Raw genomic sequence first — 13,692 nt, forward strand, 5'->3', positions numbered from 1 at the left:
TCCTGCATTGAAACATATGGTTAGGAAATGGTCATGGATCTAAATGTAGGCTGTGTGTAAACTTGACAATGTCAACCCTTCAAAGTCATACTTAAATGGCCAATTGGGTGTACCAATCTCACCACCACTACTATGTCCACCACTAATTTCACTACTACTACTACTACTTATCAGGCAAAAAATAACTATTTAGGTTGGCTACATTCATGTATTTCCCCCACCAACGCATGGGTCCACTCTACTCTATAGGCCTAGGAGAATGGAGCTCTGAACAGAGGACCCTTTTATCCATAGCCTCTTTCCAGAAATACGACCACCAGACCCAACTTGTCTGGTGCTAGCAGGCAGCCAGCTGGCACAAAAGGGCGACCCCAGAGGAGGGCTACCTGGATGGCTGCCAGTGACTAAGAGAGTCCCAGGCCTCAAAAGCCTCCTGGACAGGGCCTGTGTAGTGTAATACCCTGGCATAACAGCATTCTCCCTTTACACATCACACCATTCATTACAGGCCATGAGGGGAAATTATTTTGTCCTTTTTATAAAATGTTTATTGCTTAAAAAAAAAGAATGGTGATCTCAGATGAAGGCATATGGTAATCTGAATTTCCTCACAATTCAAGGCATAAATACTATTCACTGTTCTCTCTTTATGCATCTGTTTTACTTTGTAATCTTATGAGAACATCAATCTCAAAGGAACTGCCTGTCTCAAATCTGCATGTCCGGACAAAGCCATGACCTAAGCAATACTTTCATGTTGAGTCACTCACACTTTGTCAGATTATTTAAAGGCCCATTGTAGTCAAAGTGTTTCCTGCGTTTTGTATTTTTTTACATTTGAGTCATTTAGCAGAAGCTCCTATCCAGAGTGACTTACAATTAGTGAGTGCATACAGTATCAATTGTACAACAGCTGATTAACTAACACTGTAAACGTGTTTTAAAAAATCCTGATAGTTGCTGCTTGAAAATCCAATCTACACAGGACCTTCTAATCATCAGGTTTGCATGGGCGGGAGTTTCGGCTTGGCAGGTGACGTCACCAGGCAGTAAATTGGTTAATAGACCAAAAACAAAGAGAGTTCTAAACATAGAGATCCTATTAAATTACTTGAGAGGGTCTATGTTATAAACCCTCCAAGTTCCAGAATGGGGTGAAAATGGCAGCCACTTTGGTCAGGGAGAAATCCAAACCAGTCTAATTGGAATGAATGGCAGTCGAGGCATAATCCAGATTTTACTTATGCAGAATTGTGTATTAAAATGATTGTCAACCTAAAATATTGTCAGATAATTATAAATACCGTTTTTTACAGGTTTTATAAACCTTTTCTGTATAAATAACCTCAAAAATACATAAATGTCTCAATTTTTGTTTTCTAGGAAAGCTGTGAGTGCTATATTTTAAATTCTTAAAATTAATTATTTTACACAATATCTGATCACAGCACTGGCAAACATGGTTGACCAATTCCCAGACCAAATTGACTGACCTTTAGACCATCATAAGAAGTTTCATGTCTATTCTAGTATTCTAATTCCAAATTCTATGGTTCCAAACCTCTCTGCCAATAACAGCTACTTTTCAGTTTTCCCCTCCCCACTCAGACCACTCCCAGAAAGTCCTAGCAAAATGATTGCTTGAGAAATAGTTTTTTGCTAAAAATCTATTTTTGTCAATTGTTATGGAAATCTATTACAGTAAGGTACTTAGCTAATTGTTACCCAGAAATGATTTGATATTGATATAAAAATGGCTCATTGCCTTTAATGACACACTGTCAAAAACTTTACATGAAAGAGATTGGACACTGTGTTAGGCCTCTATCATGTAAAATTGAGCAAGTGCGTCTTTATTGTGTAATTTGTGTACCAGTTTGATCTTCTGTGATCAAATGCATCTATAGCCTCAAACCTCAAGCAGTTCATATGTTTGTTAATCATGTTTTAATTCATTAAAGCAAATTAATATTTGTTATTTTGTATTGCTTTGTAATTGGTTACATTGCAGAAGTTATCTCGATACCAAACAAATTCAAAGTTACACATTAGTGCATCGATGAAGTCGTCCCCACAGTGACTGTACGTACCCCAACCAGAAGCCATGGATGACAGGCAACATCCGCACTGACCTAAAAGGTAGAGCAGCCGCTTTCAAGGAGCGGGACTCTAACCCGGACGCTTATAAGAAATCCCACTATGCTCCTAATGAGCCATCAAACAGGCAAAGCGTCAATACAGGACTAAGATTGAATCGTACTACACCGGCTCCGACACTCGTCGGATGTGGCAAGGCTTGCTAACTATTTCAGACTACAAAGGGAAGCACAGCCGCGAGCTGCCCAGTGACACAAGCCTACCAGATGAGCTAAATTACTTCTATGCTCGCTTCGAGGCAAGCAACACTGAAGCATGCATGAGAGCATCACTGCCTGGTATGGCAACTGTTCAGCCTCCGACCGCAAGGCACTACAGAGGGTAGTGTGTACGGCCCAGTACATCACTGGGGCCAAGCTTCCTGCCATCCAGGACCTCTATATCAGGTGTCAGAGGAAGGCCCTAAAAGTTGTCAGACTCCAGCCACCCTAGTCATAGACTGTTCTCTCTGCTACCGCACGGCAAGCTGTACCAGAGTGCCAAGTCTAGGTCCAAAAGGCTTCTTAACAGCTTTTACCCCCAAGCCATAAGACTCCTGAACAGCTAATCAAATGGCTAGGGGCCCCCCCCCTGCTGCTACCCCTGCTGTATCTATTCATAGTCACTTTAACTTTAACTACATGTACATATTACCTCAATTACCTCGACTAACCTGTGCCCCCGCACATTGACTCTGTACTGGTAGCCCCTGTATATAGGCTCACTACTGTTATTTTACTGCTGCTCTTCAATGATTTTTTTTGTTTGTTTTTTATCTATTTTTTACTTAACACTTATTTTTCTTAAAACTGCATTGTTGGTTAAGGGCTTGTAAGTAAGCATTTCACTGTAAAATTTGATTTGATTTGATTTGACATTCGGGTACATCCGTCAATCATTAATCACAGCAGCACTAGCAACTTTGAAACAGGTGACCCACGTCGCACAATATAGAGAAAGACGCCCTCTTCTTTACAAACCCAAGGTTGTGCTGCGCCTGCGGCTGCAGGCTTTTCCTCGTATCTCTGTTGTGTATGTAGCCTATTTTCTCTAGACTTGACTGAATAAGGAAATGTAATAGGAATCCAGCACCGCCGAGTGTGAGAAGTGACTCGTCCTACAACGTAGGCTACTGTACTTCACTCCGTAAATAAAAAGTAGCTATAAACTCACATATGAATGCGTTTATGTACCTGGACTTATTGCGGAAAGAGCACGGAAGGTGATAGCCTACATTTACGCACGGATTGGGCATTCGATTTTTAACCATGGGGAAAAGAGCCGCGCTGTCGATTTATGATGAAGAGTTCAGCTTTGTCAGCCCAGTTGTCAAATATCTACTTTTCATTTTTAACTTAATATTTTGGGTAAGTATTTCATATGTTTAGATTTCTGCTGGCTTTTTCTGCTGATTTTGCGTAATCTGTGCACCTCACTCTGCCTAACTCAAGTTTACGCACTAATTTTCATTGTACAAATTATAAATATCAATTTGCTGTTAGACTACACAGCCTTCACTGGACGTGAGCAACTTCCAGTAATTTAGGCTACTTTGCTGTGAGGACTGGTTAATCATTGATTTAGCCTGTTAGTTTATTATTGTGTGAATGCATGAGAAAACAAGCCTCACAAACAAGACACATTATTTCTAAGCCTCACATAGCCTACAAATGTTCCACAACATAAGAAAAATAGTTATGTGATACAATCATGTATGATATCAAAAGCCTGCCCCCAAAAAATAGTTCAGTGACCTTTCACTGGGCAGGTTTTTCAAACCATTGACCTTCGGCAACATATTCAATAAGATTAAACATTCTGCTATTTTATTTTTGCCTTTGCTTCTATGCTAGAAGAAAACAATCCAAATCAATCCTTAACCATGGAAAATAACCAATATTGCCTATTCAAAGGAGTACATGATAGAGAAGTAGAGGTTGTATTCTGCTTCATGTTTGACACCAGTGACTCCTGCTAGTGTCATACTAAAGGAGTGCTTATTTTCTGAGGAACATGTTTAAACAGTAGTGACAACATCACAGCAGTGATAATGGTGAGGAATGGAGCTACAGGTGTGCTAAGGAATGCCTGCACATACCTTGCAGCTCTCTCATTGGTCTAAGTGTCACCTTGTTTTGAAACTGTCATTTGTGTTTAAATAACCCATTTTACTCCTTTAATAATGGACCTAGTGTTGCTAAGATGTTTGCTGCTAGAATATGTTTAGATGTAAATTAATAACGTTTAAATAGTGGATCCAGACTCTCATTTCAATAACAATGTGAAAACCATTAGGAGCAGTAAACACAACTCCATTATACACTGCTCTTTATATGCCAGTCCACTGTCACAGCTCCTTTTTTTAACCACGCTGTTGCCAAGCAGCACAACGTTTCATTTATTCATATGCTGATGGTGCAACATGGGGGTTTGTGAGAAGGGGGCCCATGCATTCTCCACTCCAAGTCTATTTAGCAGTTAAATGAGTGTATCAATTATGCCTTCAATCAAGTCCTAGAAAGCTGATGAAACAGTTCTGTGAGAGGGCTATTTGTTCTGTTTTTTTTGTTTTGTTTTTGCAAAGCTCATCCAATGCTTGTTACAGTTGCATTTTGCATGTTTGACTATCAGAAACTAATCTTGGCCCCATTTTTCCTTGTGAATTAGCTTTAATTCACAATTTGTATCAAAATATATGAGGAGGACCCCATCCTCCTTTTTTTCCCCAAGCACTGTGTCACCAAGCACTGATGTGCCTTTGATGGTGATGACACTTGTGTCGGCGCTGTTCTGAGGGAACTATGACACATGAGGAGATGGGAGCTCTTTGAAATATCCAGGTTTGGCATTCTTTATTGAGTTCATACCTTTGATAACATGGGCCCTGCTTTAACATCACACAGCATAGGCAATCATCGCATGCCTTGGCTCCACTGTCAGACCAATGCAATAGTTTTACCAAATCAGAATGGATTTTGTGTGGCCTGGCTGATCTAGTGCCGCAGTCTTTGGCACACACATCTATAGTGACGGCATAGGTTAGAATCTGGCCTAGTGCCCTTTGACACAACCTCTCTCTCTCTTTCCCTACTGCCATCCTCTCTCACTATCTGTTCAATAGAAAAACATCTGAAAATACCTTAATCTATATATTTGTAAGTTTAAAAAAATGTGCCACTCTGAATTGTCCTGAACTTATGACATCTGCTTTGTTTATCTCGATCGTAGGACAATGGGTTGATTGTCAGCACGCCGACTGATTTTGCTACTTCCCCAAACGTTGCCCTTGAGTACAGAATATCTATAACAACAATAAAAAGGCAGCCAGCTGTTAAACGTTAACAACTCAGGAAGCAGAAGTTTGGAAACTATGCAAAGTTATAATACAGAAGTGTCAGCCTACTGTCAGGTGCTTGGGGGAACTGTAACTTCCACTCACTGTTCAACACTGTAAGGGTGTTTCTGACTAAGACCCCAAGAACAAGCAGCGTTGTTATTGCAGACTGGGATTTCCAGTGTTGGGTTTTAGTCCGTACTGCTTTGCAGTGGTAATATGCTTTGACATGGATTTATGTCCAGTTTTGCTGTATTTACATTCCATAACTTGTAGCAGAAACCTAGCATAAACGTTGGCCTACCTTAGCTCTGGTCCAGGGTGTTAGTACGCATTCCTCTACTAACACCTTCGCTCTCGTCCAGGGTGTCAGTAAGCGTTCCTCTTCTAACGGAGAGGAGTTAATTAACTAGCAGAGGCAACTCTTTGGTTGTGCGATGGGACTAGAGCGAGGCCTTCCTATGCATAGCAGATAAAGGCAGATTCATAGACAGGAAATGACAGGGCTTGGGGTTAGCAATGAGCAAAACAACATGTAGGCTACAGTGTCAGTGTGCTCACATCCGTATGTTTGATTCTTCATTATGTACAATAATAGTATCATTACATCTGCTAAATTTACCACATGGGTCACCTGCAGGAGTGGACATGGAAAAAGAGTAACTCAGGAACACACTAATGTAAAATAATTTCATTCACCTTAAACTATTCTTTACATGTCAAAAGGATTTCACTCCCGGAACGCAGACGGAACTAGGTTTCCTCCCATCTCCACCCCTGGCCACTTCTACATTGATTTACAAGTTTGAACAGGGACATTACAAAAGCAAACTCCTGATTGTACAGTCCAGTCCATCACAATGCACCACAAGCTATGAGCACGTGTCGAAGAGCTACTCTTCGGCCTTGTGCAAACAGGATAAGATCTTGTCAAAACTTGCATCTCCGGCTGTGAGGAATGCATTGTTGACGTTGTTTTTCACCCCCTCTGGCTAGCTGGAGAATGTGTCTTGAAGGACGCATGTAACGTCATCTGTAGACTGTTAAAAGCATTGTTGCAAAAAACAGCAAGGGAGTCATCAATATTGCTACATATGTGAACTATGGTGTGAGAGGTTATCTGAACAAACCACCAAGGAAGATATCTACAGTGAGGGAAAACATTTTGATCCCCTGCTGATTTTGTACGTTTGCCCACTGACAAAGAAATGATCAGTCTATAATTTTAATGGTAGGTTTATTTGAACAGTGAGAGACAGAATAACAACAACAAAATCCAGAAAAACGCATTTCAAAAATGTTATATATTGATTTGCATTTTAATGAGGGAAATAAGTATTTGACCCCCTCTCAATCAGAAAGATTTCTGGCTCCCAGGTGTCTTTTATACAGGTCTTAAAGGGAGTGTTCCTAATCTCAATTTGTTACCTGTATAAAAGACACCTGTCCACAGAAGCAATCAATCAATCAGATTCCAAACTCTCCACCATGGCCAAGACCAAAGAACACAAGGCTTGAATGGGCTACAAGCCCATCGCCAAGCAGCTTGGTGAGAAGTTGACAACAGTTGGTGCAATTATTCGCAAATGGAAGAAACACAAAATAACTGTCAATCTCCCTCGGCCTGGGGCTCCATGCAAGATCTCACCTCGTGGAGTTGCAATGATCATGAGAACGGTGAGGAATCAGCCCAGAACTACACAGGAGGATCTTGTCAATGATCTCAAGGCAGCTGGGACCATAGTCACCAAGAAAACAATTGGCAACACACTACGCCGTGAAGGACTGAAATCCTGCAGCGCCCGCAAGGTCCCCCTGCTCAAGAAAGCACATATACAGGGCCGTCTGAAGTTTGCCAATGAACATCTGAATGATTCAGAGGAGAACTGGGTGAAAGTGTTGTGGTCAGACGAGACCAAAATCGAGCTCTTTCGGATCAACTCAACTCGCCGTGTTTGGAGGAGGAGGAATGCTGCCTATGACCCCAAGAACACCATCCCCACCGTCAAACATGGAGGTGGAAACATTATGCTTTGGGGGTGTTTTTCTGCTAAGGGGACAGGACAACTTCACCGCATCAAAGGGACGATGGACGGGGCCATGTACCGTCAAATCTTGGGTGAGAACCTCCTTCCCTCAGCCAGGGCATTGAAAATGGGTTGTGGATGGGTATTCCAGCATGACAATGACCCAAAAACACACGGCCAAGGCAACAAAGGAGTGGCTCAAGAAGGAGCACATTAAGGTCCTGGAATGGCCTAGCCAGTCTCCAGACCTTAATCCCATAGAAAATCTGTGGAGGGAGCTGAAGGTTTGAGTTGCCAAACGTCAGCCTCGAAACCTTAATGACTTGGAGAAGATCTGCAAAGAGGAGTGGAACAAAATCCCTCCTGAGATGTGTGCAAACCTACATTTACATTTTAGTCATTTAGCAGACGCTCTTATCCAGAGCGACTTACAGTTAGTGAATACATTTTTTTTATTTTTATACTGGCCCCCCATGGGAAACGAACCCACAACCCTGGCGTTGCAAACGCCATGCTCTATCAACTGAGCTACATCCCTGCCGGCCATTCCCTCCCCTACCCTGGACGACGCTGGGCCAATTGTGCGCCGCCCATGAGTCTCCCGGTCGCGGCCGGCTGCGACAGAGCCTGGTGGCCAACCTGGTGGCCAACTACAAGAAACGTCTGACCTCTGTGATTGCCAACAAGGGTTTTGCCACCAAGTAGTAAGTCATGTTTTGCAGAGGGGTCAAATACTTATTTCCCTCATTAAAATGCAAATCAATTTATAACATTTTTGACATGCGTTTTTCTGGATTTTTTTGTTGTTATTCTGTCTCTCACTCTTCAAATAAACCTACCATTAAAATTATAGACTGATCATGTCTTTGTCAGTGGGCAAACGTACAAAATCAGCAGGGGATCAAATACTTTTTTCCCTCACTGTATCTCTAGTGAGGACATGACAATTCCATTTGAGGTACAGAGCTGTGGAAAGGCCGCTCATTTTCAGTTTCCATTTTTCCCAAATAACTTGGAGGGCAGAATTTACTCTCACTCTATCTTTGCATACATAACAACATTGTTTTATTTTGTAAACTATCCATTTAGCCTCCTTTGTGCAGAGGAAGACTAGTCCTTACTCAGAGGACAGACTAGGCATTTCCCTCCAAAGTGCAAGGTGTGGTAACTGGATACTAGAGTGGGAGAGGGTGGAGTAAAAAGTGAAAGGGCCATTATAAGAAAAGCCTCTAATCGCTGCCAAATTGTGTTTATTTAGTCGAACGCGAACATTTCCAACTCACTACTTCTGAACTGTGACCCTTCATCAGCCTATTATGGATAAAGTCACTAGTTGAACGTTGTTCGTCGGTTCCGTTATATGATTCTCGGTTTTCTAAACTGTGTATTTGAGAATCAATTTAGTTTTGCATTGTATGCCACTTTTACTCACTGACTAAAACTAGTGTGAATACCACAGCACACCCACTTTACAATGGTTCTGTTCTGTTCTGACATATCTTGCATGAGTGTTTGTGGCAGAAATGGCCACTCCCAGGAAAGGTATGTACACTGAATCAATCAAATTTCACATGTGTTTTAATGCAATATAAGTCTGATTGTACATGTTCAAAACTAATGATCAGATACAGAACCATTTAAAAAAAGCTGCACAGAAAAAAATAGTTTAAGCTTTAAGTTACATACACAGTGCTAGTGTTGTAGTCAAGTGACTAAACCTCAAGTCCCACAAGAGTCCCAAGTCCCTAGCGTTCGAGTTGAGTCAGAAGTCCCTTGCTTATGCTAAAGCTTGTGGTCCGACAATCTTTCAAGCTACAGTTCACAGCGTAATGATTGATAGCTAGCTTAGTATACTGAACAACAATATAAATGCAACAATTTCAAGGATTTTACTGAGTTACATTTTTTTGCATATCCCATTCAAATCTGTTCTTTTTCCTGCAGTCTGAACAGCCAAAAAGCAAATGGAATAGGATATTTCAAGCCACATTTCAAACCAGGTGGTTTGAAGTCAGATACAAATCTGATTCCTGGCCATGCGACTTGTCTCTGAACGGTCAAATCTGATTTATTTGCCCTCAAGTGGTTTTTAGACTGTTATTTAGCATCTCTTGTTGCTTGCTAGCTACTCTGACAGTTTGACAAGAACATGTGGTAGCTAATTAGGTTGATAATTATTTATAAACAAATTAGTGCTAAAAAGCTACCTAGCTAGCTTGTTGACTGTTGTGGCTAGCCAAAAAGAACTCGTTTTTAAAGTTGGATCATCTTAGCCTTTGAGGCTTTAAAAGTGTTTTTACACTTTGATTTTGAACATTCAAAGTCACTGGAAAACGTCGAAGGCAGGCATTGTTGTCACCTTAGCTTGCTACATAACTTCTGAGTGATAAGAAGCACGAGCACCACCACCAATCAGCCTACACCACTGCTCACACACATGTCGTTACTATGACAACTAGCGTAGCCTTGACAGCAAATGACTGCTTTCTGAACACATACATTTGATTTGGTCACTTGTAACTTCCTGTTTTGGACAGTCAGTATTCCAAAACGGATTTGAAAAACCAAACTGATTTGAGCATGAAGGCCTGCAGTGTGAGCAAGGCTTAAGTTACTAGTGGTTGAGTCTGAGTTCAAGTCCCCTCACTGGTTGAATTAAGAGTCATGAAAAGTCCAGGACTCGAGTAGGCCTACTACACCTCTCCACGGTGCTTACTGAAAATGAATGCTTTCCCATTTCATCATCAATCTGTGTGATTGACAGGAGTGATGACCAATGGGGCTGAGTTGTCACCACCACCATCATCATAACGACCAGGGTTGAAGTATGGATAGAGTTTTTCAGTGAAGGTGTCGCCAATGAAAGAGAAGATATGAGACTTGTTCTCCACATCATAAAAGGAGACCTGACCCTCCTCATAATCCACAAACACCCCCACTCTCCTGAGCTTCTTCTGAAGGCAGACACGAGTGCCACCAATAGGACAAAACTGATCATCTATGAGTCGTGCAATCCAGAATCCATTATCAGGGGACCGTAATAGCAAGGCTCTGTTTGTGGACTCTCTCATGAGTCCCAAAAACCAAGTTGTTTTTCCCTCAACCTGCACCTCGTAGTAGAATCTTCCTGAGGAGAAGCCCTCCTTTCCCATGACACTGGGAACATTCCAAAACCTTTCTGGGTCATGTTGGAGAGTATGTTGCCTGTATCCATCTCTCACTTTTTTCCCGTCCTCAGACATAACAAGATTGTGATGTCTTGTATCAGGGTCCAGAGTCACATCCACTGACCATTGCTGCACCCTCTTCAGCTCAGCATCACACAACTTCAACATCTCTTTTGTAACTGTCTCCTCCAGCTGAGACACAGCTCTCCTTAAGTTTCCCACACACAGATCACTGTAAACACTGATCTTAGACCAGTTCCTGGTGTTCATGGGGGAGCACAGGGATGGAAATCTCTGGAGAAGGTGGAGGTGGTCCTCGGTGTGTGAGAGCTGCTCCAGTTCAGTGCATCTCCTCTTTAGCTCAGTGATTTCCTGTTCCAACTCATTAATGAGCCCTTCAGCCTGCATCTCTGCTGCTTTCTGCTTCTTCTCAATAACCGCAATGAGATCAGCCTGGCTTCTTTCAATGGACTGCACCAGAGCAGTGAAGAACTGCACACCATCTGTTATTTCTCGCTTTGCGTCTTTCTTGCTGACCTCCACTGAGCGTTTGATATCCTTGACCTTCTGCAGTCGTTCCCGGATCATTTGCTGCACTTGTGACTCCGTTTTCCCCAGCTGAGCCTTCCTCTCCCCAAACTCTTCCTCTAGAGGGGTGGTGTGGTGAGTCTTGTGGTCAGTCTCTGTGCAGAACTGACACACACACGTCTGGTCAGTCTTACAGAACAGCTCCAGGAGTCTGTCGTGCTTCTTACACATCCTGTCTTCCAGGTTATCCACAGGGTCGATCAGTTTGTGTCTCTTCAGTGCTGGGGCTATCACATGAGGCTGCAGGTGAGTTTCACAGTAGGAGGTCAGACACTGCAGGCAGGACTTCAGTGCCTTGAGCTTCTTCCCAGTGCAGACGTCACAGGACAGTTTTTCAGGCTCAGCAGGCTGCTCACCCGGGCTGCTGGGAGCTTTCACTTGAACCAACTTTCTAAACTGAGCAGCCATCTCAGCGATGAAAGTATTGACGCGAAGCTCTGTTCTGGTGTAGAACCTCTGCTTACACATTGGACACTGGTCAGTGGTATTCCAGTATCCGCTGATACAGGCCATGCAGAAGTTGTGTCCACATGAAATGGTGACAGGGTCAGTGAACACATCCAGACATATGGAACACAGGAACTGCTCTTCAGACAGCAGACTACTGGGGGACGCCATTTCTGGAACACAATAAAATATAGCCATGAACTGACTTCCTGGATAAGTCAAGTAAGATAAGTGCTTATCTTAATTTGAATAAATCAGCTCTTCATTCTAAAGCATCATCATTTTACTGAATTTCACCGTAGAGATACTTATCAGGGCTTATTTTAACAGTTTAATGTAGTTTAAAGGTAAAATCAGACTTTAACCAGAAAGGATTAATAGCAGGATGTGTGTAACAGGAAGATGATTTATCCTCACCTGTGACAGTAACCTCTCGCTCTCTCTCCACTCTGCTGTGTGAATGTGTATTCTCTCTCTCCTCAGAATAAGACAGAAAACAAAAAATTAAATGTTTTATACAATTCAGAGGTCTCCAGGGGGGTGATTCTGGTTCTGAAAAGCAGCTTCAAGTTTCTGTAGTGGCATGTTAAGTTTCACTTCAGCAGAGTGACATAACCTAGCTCCTCCCTCCCTGCCTGGCTGTGTGTGTCTGCTCCATAGAGTTATAACTATGGTCTGCTCTTAAAGGAGCTGAGTTCCATTTCCAGAGTGAGCTGTTTCTCACATACCTCCTTACTGTGTTTTACAGTCCATTCTGAAAATATTCAAACCCCTTGACTTTCTCCGCATTTTGTTACCTTACAGCCTTATTCTAAAATTGATTAAATTGATTTTTCCCCTCATCAATCTACACACAATACCCCATCCTATATGGATGGTGTTAAGAGATAGATGGGAGGTATTGAATAGAGTTGAAGGATGGGACTAATAACAAATAACAACAAATGATAACAAATATAGCTAATAATGTAAGCATACTGTGTCCATAATAGCACAGTTAGAAAGATATGGCATATAGAAGCAAACCGGATGGACATCATGAAAATGATCGGAGAGGTTGAGAGTAGAATAAGTTCAGGAGCAATAAAAATAAAAATATTAAAATATATATATATAATATAATTATTGTAAAATTAACTCTGTCCATAAGGTGTAGATAGTAAGTATAGCAGAGGTGTGGACTCGAGTCATGTGACTTGGACTCGAGTCAGACTCGAGTCATGAATTTGATGACTTCAGACTCGACTCGACAAAATGTACAAAGACTTGCAACTCGACTTGGACTTTAACATCAATGACTCGTGACTTGACTTGGACTTGCGCCTTATGACTCGAGAAGACTTGCTACGAGGACTTGTAATGACTTGCAAAGGCTTGCTAAGAGGACTTGAAATGACTCGAAACTAAAATGTAGGACTTTGGACTCGACTTGAGACTTGATGGCTTTGACTTTTGACTCGACTTGGGACTTGCCTCATCTTTGACTCGACTTGACTCGGGACTCGAGGGCAAAGACTTGAGACTTACTTGTGACTTGCATAACAATGACTTTGTCCCACCTCTGAAGTATAGACCGGAAGTAGAGGCCTGGGCATTGTTGTTCACTAATTTACTCCAAGTAGGGAAAGGATGGTGGGGTTGAAAAGTAATAAAGGGGAGTATATATATAAAAAAAATATATAAAAAATAAAATAAAAAAAACATGGGGGATTGGAAGTGATGCAGACAATTACATTGTTAGAAGATACAATCTATCTGCAATATTAAGCTGATCCATTCCCCCCAAACAAAAATAAAATTAATAATAATAAAAAATAAAAAATAAATACCCCATAATGACAAAGCAAAAACTGGTTTATAGAAATGTTTGCTAATTTATAAAAATGAAACTGAAATATCACATTTACATAGATTTCCACACTGAGGTTGGAATAAAACTGTGAAATTGTGGAAAATGATAATGCCCTTTTAGTGTAAGAGCTGTCTGGTGACA

At 41.6% G+C, this 13,692-nt stretch overlaps 2 protein-coding genes across 3 annotated transcripts in view; one reads left to right on the forward strand and one right to left on the reverse strand.

Annotated features, from left to right (window-relative positions):
• Positions 1-3,121: 3,121 nt before the first annotated feature.
• LOC121550136 (tetraspanin-33-like) overlaps positions 3,122-13,692 on the forward strand; it is a 31,632-nt gene continuing 21,061 nt past the window's right edge. For both annotated transcript variants that reach the window (XM_041862273.2, XM_041862274.2), the window contains exon 1: positions 3,122-3,503. In XM_041862273.2, the coding sequence (XP_041718207.1) occupies positions 3,405-3,503 (99 nt within the window). In that variant the 5' untranslated portion in view covers positions 3,122-3,404. The remainder of the gene's footprint in view (positions 3,504-13,692) is intronic.
• On the reverse strand, positions 9,907-12,079 carry LOC121550120 (E3 ubiquitin-protein ligase TRIM39-like). The gene has a single exon (XM_041862272.2). The coding sequence runs from the start codon at positions 11,895-11,897 to the stop codon at positions 10,242-10,244; it is 1,656 nt and encodes a 551-aa protein (XP_041718206.1). The 5' UTR covers positions 11,898-12,079; the 3' UTR covers positions 9,907-10,241.

The sequence above is a fragment of the Coregonus clupeaformis genome, chromosome 2 (genome assembly GCF_020615455.1).
Source record: "Coregonus clupeaformis isolate EN_2021a chromosome 2, ASM2061545v1, whole genome shotgun sequence".
NCBI classification, from domain to species: Eukaryota; Metazoa; Chordata; class Actinopteri; order Salmoniformes; family Salmonidae; genus Coregonus; species Coregonus clupeaformis.

What these genes read in the sequence shown, in the direction of transcription:
- LOC121550120 (XM_041862272.2), bottom strand. Translation starts at nt 11,897, where the DNA reads ATGGCTATATTTTATTGTGTTCCAGAAATGGCGTCCCCCAGTAGTCTG.